This window comes from Physeter macrocephalus, unplaced genomic scaffold, assembly GCF_002837175.3.
Source record: "Physeter macrocephalus isolate SW-GA unplaced genomic scaffold, ASM283717v5 random_292, whole genome shotgun sequence".
NCBI lineage: Eukaryota > Metazoa > Chordata > Mammalia > Artiodactyla > Physeteridae > Physeter > Physeter macrocephalus.
The window spans coordinates 66,163-75,000 of NW_021145653.1; the positions used below are offsets into that span (position 1 = coordinate 66,163).

Consider the following 8,838-nt stretch of genomic DNA (forward strand, 5'->3'; position numbering starts at 1 on the left):
ATTCTTCGAATGACCTTTGGGACGAATCGTTTCCTTTTTCCTAAACAGGTAACTGAAACGTGAAGCTCGAAAAACTCGTGGGAAAGCGTTCTCCCAGGGAAGAAGCTCTGACTCCACACGATCGTGACTAAAAATTAAACAGGAAAACCTGTTTAATTCTCTGACTCATGCGTATTGTCTTCTAGGCTACCAACTTGCCCACAACAAAGATGGATTCTCCTTGCCCCAATTCCTCCTTAATACGAGATTTAGCAGCCATCTTTTTCAAGGGCAAGGCGCAAGCAGGAAGGTCACACCCTGTCTTACAGAACGCCAGACGCCTTGAAATCAACGAGAGTCCAATCGGAATAGACGTTTACACCGGAACCGCTTTACCTCACGACCGGAAGAGGTTTTGCGTAAGGGCGTTGGGGGCGGAAGTGACGGGAAGGTGGTAGCGGAGTAGTTGGCGGGTGGTTGATCAGAGCCGGTCGCCATGTCCGCGGGGAGCGCGACACATCCTGGAGCCGGCGGGTAAAGCTCCGCGGGAGAGGGCATCGCAGCGAGCATGGGGCGTAGGAGAGGCGGAGGGATCATGGGAAGCAGCGTATGTGTGGAGGGGCGCCTAGTTGGGAAGTGTATATATTGGAGGGCCGGACTCTTGAGAAGGGTGGTGAGCAGGCCCGGGGCCCCTGAAAAAGGCCAGCGGGTATCAGAGAGAGGAGGAATGCAGGGACTTCGGGAAGGGCTAGACAAGGGGAAGGCGAAAACGAGGGCGTATAGGACAGAGTGGAATCTTTTGATAGGGACGACGGAATAGAAAGGAAGGAGACCCTGGGAAAAGGTTGAAAGAAGTATTTGGGAAAATGTTGCAATAGTTGTCTCTTTAAGGAGAGATGGTAATTTCAGCTCTGATAGGAGATTCGAATTTGCAAAGGGAACATGATAGAGGGAAAATGGGATGCTAAGGCCTAGTAAGGGGAGAAAAATATAAATGAAAGCTTTGGTGGAGCCCAATATTTTCCTTTTACTTCCGTAGGCGCCGCAGCAAATGGGACCAACCAGCTCCAGCCCCCCTTCTCTTTCTGCCACCAGCGACCCCAGGTGGGGAGGTTACCAGCGGTGGGGGAAGCCCTGGGGGCTCCACCGCTGCTCCCTCTGGAGCCTTGGATGCTGCTGCTGCTGTGGCTGCCAAGATCAATGCCATGCTTATGGCCAAAGGAAAGCTGAAACCAACTCAGAATGCTGCTGAGAAGGTATTTGAAGTTGAGGGGATTCTGCTAATTGCAATTTTAATGGGGGTTATTTTGTAATCTTGTAATCTCCCAATAATTTGCGTTTATGGAAGGAGAAAACAGCGATACAGTAATTTAAAGATTACTTAGTTTTGGAACATATTTGATATCTTGTCATTTGTTTTTAGGAGACAGTTTTAATTGCGCTGATTACATTTATGGACCAAAAAGCTTGTTTTGTCTATGTTCACGTAGTTTAGCTTAAGTTCTATATAGTCATCTAAAGCAATGATGTAATATGTTTTTTGATAAGATGCACATTGTCCCTGAAGTCAAAAGAGAAATACAGGTAAATCATGTGAGCTTTAAAATGTCGTGTCTAATTAGAAGCTGTAGATTCAGATTTCCAAAGACTGCCTAACTAAAGTGCAGTTAAGCATAAACTAAAATGAGTAATTTATATATGGGTTGTTTTGCTGTTTTCGTACAAATTGAGGAAATTATTTGGTCATTTTATAAAATCCCTGTTATAATTAGAATCTTACAACTAGAATGGATCTGAACTCTGAAGCCTTTAATTTACCTTGCCATAGAATGCAAGAATCTTCCTACAGGATAAATAGTACAGTTCCGTTTGTATTGCTAGAATGCATGCTTTGTGCTTAAAAAATCCTTGCAACAATTTTATGGAATGGATTATCGTCACCACTTTATAGATAAGGAAAATTAGGTTCATGAATAGAAAGTAACTGTCCTAGATCTGTAAATGGTAGGCACAGATGTCTGATTTCAGAGTCACCTTGGACAATTGGGTGTTTAGCTTTTGTTTGAAAGCCTCGAGTTGGAGAATTCAGTGTGTTCCAAGACAGCCCATTCCACTGTAGTTATACTTTGAAAAAAATTCTTTTGGCTTAAATTAAAATTGCGTTCCATGGTACTTGGGAAGAGATGAGTTCTGTGTTTGAAAATGCAATTCATGTGAAGTGATGGATATGTTAATTAGTATGTTTGTGGTGATTATTTCACATTGTATACATATATCAAGACATAAAGTTGTACACTTTAAATGTATACTATTTTTGTCAGTTGTACCTCAATAAAGCTGGGGGAAAAAAAGAAAGAAAATGCAATTCGTCAGCCTTCCAGTTTATCAGTAGATAACATCAACATCGTTTATCAGTAGGCACCTGTCTGGATGCTTTAATGTTCAAGTTCTGTGGATTTGGTAAAAACTTTTAGTGAATTGGAAGTTTGTTATTCATTGTATTTTTATGGTTTGAAAAGATCGTGTGAGTCAGTTGTCTCTTTCTAAGGTCTAGAAGGAAATACTAAAAGCACACTGACAGGATGGATACTTTTATGTTAAAATTCTTAATACAGATGTTAATCATTTAGACTCATTTTTTCTGTAAAAAGTAATCTCTAAAATGGTAATTGAACTCAGCAGGAGGCAGCATGGTACATAAATACTGGATTTAGAATCAGAATTCCGAGGTTTGAAACCCAGAATCCCCAGTTACTTGTTGTAAATGTTAAGATTTAGTTCCTTGGTCACGTTAGCCACATTTCAAGTGCTCGATAGACATGTGGGTAGTGGCACCCGTATCAGACTGGCAAGTAGAAAACAGAAAGTTCTGTTGGACAACACTGATATGTACCTTTAAAGGTGGCCATAAGGAGTCAGTGAGATAAGATGTATAAATGCATTGTGAAAGGGGCTAAACAAATGAAAAGAGATATTGTTGAGTTTGTTTAGTTTGCCTCCACATTTAAAAAATGTACCTAATGAGCAAATAAATAATCTGTATTTTACCTTCCTTGTGCTGTCCAGGGTAACTAAAGGTTGGGGAAGGCCATCTTGAGTTTAAAATTTTTTCAGATAACACTCAGATCCAGCTATCTGGAGTTGCCTATAGTTTATTTTATTATTATTTTTTTGGCTGTGCTGCACAGCTTGTGGGATCTTAGTTCCCCAACCAGGGATTGAACCCGGGACCTCATCAGTGAGAGCACGGAGTCCTAATCACTGGACCACCAGGGGATTCCCTGTAGTTTCTTTTTCTTTTTCTTTTTTTTTTAAATTGAAGTATAGTTGATTTACAACGTTGTGCTAATTTCTGCTGTACAGCATTTTTTTTCCATTTTATTATTTTTTTTATTGAAGTGTAGTTGATTTACAATGTTATGGATTTGTCTGTAGTTTAAATTGAGAGAAAACAGATCAGGATTTAGGATCTTACTCGGCTTTTCATTCATTCTCTTTTGTTCTTCCTTAATAGAGAGTAAAGGGATGTGAATTAGATACAATTTGAGGTCACTGTAAGGATGGAGTTAGTTGAATTTGTTGTGTTGTGACTCTACCGTTGGCACAAAGGCAACTTCCCATTACACAAATGAGATGTATGAGTTGTTGGACTCACGTTGTGCATGGACTCTACCCTACCCTATATTTTATTACACGTGTAGCTATCTAACTGAGCAGTAAAGCATCATAACTTGGCCCTTTAATTTTCCTTTTGGAGATTGCAGCTTCTATTCCATAACGTTTCTGTAATTATATGGTCATAAAAATGCACACACGACCAAGGTTACAGAGAAATCTGATGATGGCCTTCAAGTAAATTGACTGTACTTGATGTCATTTTAGTGAGGTTTTGTTTGCTTTTTATTTCATTTACGAAGAATGACCAAGGAGTATTTCCAGGTGTGTTTGCAGGCAGGCAAAGGGAATGGTAAGGAGGTGATGGCACTTGGGAAAGGGTAGTTTCAAATTGGACAACAAAGAGATATTTATTTCATCGTATAAACTTTTTAATCTAATTTCTCTTTTTGTAGCTTCAAGCCCCTGGCAAAGGCCTAACTAGTAATAAAAGCAAGGATGACCTGGTGGTGGCTGAAGTGGAGATCAATGATGTGCCTCTCACGTGTAGGAACTTGCTGACCCGAGGACAGACTCAAGATGAGGTTTGGAGATGTCGGGCCTCTTTGGGGAAGGTGGGGGGTGGATGTAGTTTCAGAAAAACAAGGCCTTTAAACACAAACAGGAGTCAGATTTTTATTAGTGGATTTGGGTCATCGTCTGCAAAGTCAGGATTGGGTTTAACTGTGGAAGAACTTCTTAGCGAAGGTAAGGAAACAGATATGGGTGAATTCCGTGAGTTAGTTTGAGTACGAAACAATGGAATCAAAGTTTCATATAATAGGAGAGAACTCATTCCTGCCTATTGGTGGAGTGAATTAACGGGGAAAATCTATCCTGCTACCTGTCATTGAACTCAGTTGCCACATCATCTTTTTAATAGAATGTTTCCTTTTTAGATCAGCCGACTTAGTGGGGCTGCAGTGTCAACTCGAGGGAGGTTCATGACAACTGAGGAGAAGGCCAAAGTAGGACCAGGGTGTGTATGCATATCCTGTACTTTGGGGAAAGGTTGGACATAGGACTCACATTAGCTTCATATTTTTCATTCGTAGGGAATGTGTGTATATGTTTGGTTAGTAGGTATACACACACACATGCTTTATAGCAAAATTTGGGATGTCTCAAACAGATGTAAGTGTTAGCAGCTATTTTCTTTCCTCTTGCTCTTTGGTTTTTTACTTCACAATTAATGCTTTTATTGGAGGAAATAAGTTACACTAAAGTGTAAAAGAAGATAATAATTGTTAACGTTTAATGTATACGTTTCTAAGCTTTTTTCCTATGGAAATATTTCCCCCAACAAATGGGTTCCTACTTTGTCATAATCTCCCTTTTAGAGAAATCCTTTTATCAAATTCCTTATTGCCTCTATGATGATTATAGGTTGTAGGTTATCCATGTAAAGGTTTCATCTCAGTTTAGTTTCATTACTTCCATTATTCAGTTTTGAGGGCAGGTATTCAGGCAGTGCAACATTTTTCACATTGGTTTAAACTAAATACAATAAGGAGGCAAAATTTGCTCCCCACCCCAAACCAAGACTATATTTTAACTTTGTATATGGAGGGTTGCTGTTTTGAACTTTTTTATCTTTAAACACGGTTATATTTTACCTATTGCTTTTTATTAACTGTATGGTTAGTGATCACTTTCTTCATTATTATAATCACAATCTGAATCTAAGCCACTTTATGTTTAGAATCTAAAGAGTCTTCTCAGTTGGGTGTGGACCTTTATTTTAATTTTATTTATTTATAAATTTATTGATTGATTGATTGATTGGCTGTGTTGGGTCTTCGTTGCTATGCATGGGCTTTCTCTAGTTGTGAGCGGGGGCTACTCTTCGTTGTGGCGCGCGGGCTTCTCATTGTGGTGGCTTCTCTTGTTGCGGAGCACGGGCTCTAGGCACATGGGCTTCAGTAGTTGTGGCTCGCGGGCTCTAGAGCACAGGCTCAGTAGTTGTGGCGCATGAGCTTAGTTGCTCCATGGCATGTGGGATCTTCCTGGACCAGGACTCGAACCTGTGTCCCCTGTATTGGCAGGCAGATTCTTAACCACTGTGCCACCAGGGAAGTCCCGGGTGCGAGCTTTTAAAGAAATGTATGTATATGCCACCATCACTCTTGTCTCATTAGTTTGGATAGCCAGGACCACTTTTGTCTGTAACTTAATAGACAGCCAACAAAAAAGAATTCTCTTCTCAAACATTGGGTTATCCAGTTGACTGGAGACTAATGTTCATGAGCCCATAAGAGCATATTTGATCCCTGTGTGGGCCCATTAACTTAAAGCAACCAACAAAGGTTATTCATTCCCCAGCTGAAAAACCGTGTTCTTAGAAATGAACTAGCAGCAGCCGTTTTCGTGTATATAGTCTCTCTTACTTATTTGGAAACTTTATGAAACATTACAAATTAGATTTGGTGACCCATTTGGCTCCTTTGTTTGTTACCAGTTTGGGATCACCATTTTATATTTCTCTTTATAGGGATCGTCCATTATATCTTCATGTTCAGGGCCAGACACGGGAATTAGTGGACAGTAAGTAATGTTTTTGGCTCACCTACTGTTTTTTGTGAAGGGCAAAGTATTATATGTAATAAGTTGGCAAACTATTTGTTCCTGATGGCTGTTTTAACTCTTCTTTATGAACTAGTCATGAATGTGCTTGGGGAATCTATAAAACGGATTAAAACATGAGTAATTGAACATTGGCCTGTGTTTACCATTGGATAATAGTCAGTTTGTTCATTTCTTTAGTATAGTATCTTACTATCTGTGTTTTTCCCTAGGAGCTGTAAACCGAATCAAAGAAATTATTACCAATGGGGTGGTCAAAGCTGCAACAGGGACAAGTCCAACTTTTAATGGTGCGACAGTCACTGTCTATCACCAGCCAGCGCCTATTGCACAACTGTCTCCAGCTGTTAGCCAGAAGCCTCCCTTCCAGTCAGGGGTATGTTTTGTGGAGAGATCATTAACAGCGTTATCATTTCTGTAAAAATGATATACGCCAAATACTACAGAAAGTATGAAGAAAAACCTGAAATTCCAATCTGAAAGTTACCGCCATTGATATCCTATTAATGGACCATTTAGGTTTCTGAGGGGTAGTGAACATCTGAACACACATCTCTTTATACTGACACATTCTAGAAAAGGGATTGATAGATCAAAGAGTACACACGTTGTACATTTTGAAGTTAGTGGTTTGATTTAAATTTGTAAACTCGATGGCAACTGGAGGACTAAGAAGGCTGAGTCTGATGAAGCAAGACTCTGCTGATACAATCCTCCTAGAAAAAAGGGTTGGAGAGAGCAGCCCTTATTGGAGAACATCACAGGGCTGACTGTACTACCCAACATTTTACTCCAGTTTTACAGTAGACTGTCTTTGCTGTTTCTTGTTAACTTACATCAGTTGGGGTAAATAGGTATGCTAACTCAGTATTGAATCTTGGGTTTTCACCTCTTAAATAGATTTCACTGAACAGAGTAAGGTGTTAATGTTGTAGGTATATACATGGAATATGTACTTTGCATTTAAATTAAGCTACTTGGTAGGGTTTATTTTTTAGGCTCATGGTAGAAATTATAGGGGGGTGTTTATTCTGGAAGTGATTGAAAGTATCTGGAGGATTAAAGTATTTTGCATAATAATTTTCAAGATTAGGTTTTAATTATGTATCCTCTGTTTAATTTGAGGTATTCTATTCTTCTACAGATGCATTATGTTCAAGATAAATTATTCGTGGGTCTAGAACATGCTGTGCCCACTTTTAACGTCAAGGAGAAAGTGGAAGGTCCAGGCTGCTCCTATTTGCAGCACATTCAGATTGAAACGGGTGCTAAAGTCTTCCTGCGAGGGAAAGGTTCAGGCTGCATTGAGCCAGCATCTGGCCGAGAAGCTTTTGAGCCTATGTACATTTACATCAGGTATGGATGGATGGGGCTGAAGATATTTGGTTACTTGTCAGCTGATCAGTACAGGCAGGAATGGTTCAAAAGGAGCAAGAGAAAATGGGCTTAATAAGTAGTAACATAAGGAACTTAAGTAAATATAGCAGTAATCACTTTGTAATTAGTTAATAAAAACTGAATTAAGAGGTGGAATTGGTTTTTTTAGTATTCAAATCCTTGGGTTTTATAAGGGTCTGTGATCATAAAATGAGCTGTGATAAGCCTAAAATAACTTTCATTTAAACCTATGAGAGTATTAATACATCTTATAGTAATTTTAATGACCTTCAAATTTCTTTTCTTTATATCAAGAAGTACCATTACTCAGAGAAGGAGACCAATAACATTTTGATGACGATATTAGTTATATCTTGAAGGGCTTACATGACTTAATTTTTGTGTTCCTATTTTGTGATTTTCAGAAACTTAGATTTGTGCTATATTGAATATATTAAATTTATAAAACAGCATACAAAGTGGAAGCAGAATTCTGTATCTTTTCTTTTTCTCCCCTTCAAATTTCTTGGTTCTTTATGTCTTTGCAGTCATCCCAAACCAGAAGGCCTGGCTGCTGCCAAGAAGCTCTGTGAGAATCTCTTGCAAACAGTGAGTTATATTTATCTGTCTGAAACTTATCTAGGAGATCTACTGCCATTTTGGAGTGTGTGTCTTAGCTATTTTTCTATCTGTATTAGTTTCCTAGTCCTGCCATATCAAATTACCACCAACTGGGTGACTTAAAACAATAGACATTTATTCTCTCGTAGTTCAGGAAGCCAGAAGTCCAAAATCAAGGTGTGGGCAGGGTTTGTTCCTTCTGAAGCCTCTGAGGGAGAATCCATCCCATTCCTCTGTGCTAGCTTCTTATGATTACCTGCAGTCCTTGGCATTCTTTGCCTTGTGTCAGCATAACTCTGCCTCCATCTTCACCTGGCCTTCTTCCCTGTATCTCTGTGTCTATCTCTTCTTGTAAGGATAACCGTCATTGGTTTTAGGGCCCACCCTAATCCAGTGTGACTGCATCTTACTGATCTCCATCTGCAAAACCTTGTTTCCAAATGAGGTCATATTCCAAGGTTCTGGGCAGATAAGAATTTGGTGGTGGGTGGGAACAACACTATTCAAACCACTACATTATTCTGGCAACTAATATTCTCTATAAGGAAGTCAAACTCCCCTAGCCAGGGTCACAGTTGGCTTCCATTTCTTCTTCAGGAGCTATTTCAGTATGAAATTTCTAGT

General features: G+C 39.5%; 1 protein-coding gene and 1 non-coding gene across 2 annotated transcripts; both read left to right on the forward strand.

Moving 5' to 3' along the window:
- Nucleotides 1-423: 423 nt before the first annotated feature.
- On the forward strand, nucleotides 424-8,352 carry LOC102981030 (KH domain containing 4, pre-mRNA splicing factor). Its single transcript, XM_028485301.2, has 8 exons — nucleotides 424-513; nucleotides 1,019-1,235; nucleotides 4,050-4,178; nucleotides 4,533-4,612; nucleotides 6,125-6,177; nucleotides 6,429-6,592; nucleotides 7,361-7,572; nucleotides 8,142-8,352. The coding sequence occupies exons 1-8, from the start codon at nucleotides 476-478 to the stop codon at nucleotides 8,335-8,337; spliced, it is 1,089 nt and encodes a 362-aa protein (XP_028341102.2). The 5' UTR covers nucleotides 424-475; the 3' UTR covers nucleotides 8,338-8,352.
- LOC112062243 (small Cajal body-specific RNA 4) lies at nucleotides 6,876-7,004 on the forward strand. Its single transcript, XR_002890636.1, has one exon. It is a non-coding gene; the product is annotated as a small Cajal body-specific RNA 4 (non-coding RNA).
- Nucleotides 8,353-8,838: the final 486 nt, after the last annotated feature.

What these genes read in the sequence shown, in the direction of transcription:
- LOC102981030 (XM_028485301.2), top strand. Translation starts at nt 476, where the DNA reads ATGTCCGCGGGGAGCGCGACACATCCTGGAGCCGGCGG. An exon ending in AAGGCCAAAGTAGGACCAGG is followed by an intron (nt 4,613 to 6,124) that starts GTGTGTATGCAT and finishes TTCTCTTTATAG; the next exon opens with GGATCGTCCATTATATCTTC. An exon ending in GACACGGGAATTAGTGGACA is followed by an intron (nt 6,178 to 6,428) that starts GTAAGTAATGTT and finishes GTTTTTCCCTAG; the next exon opens with GAGCTGTAAACCGAATCAAA.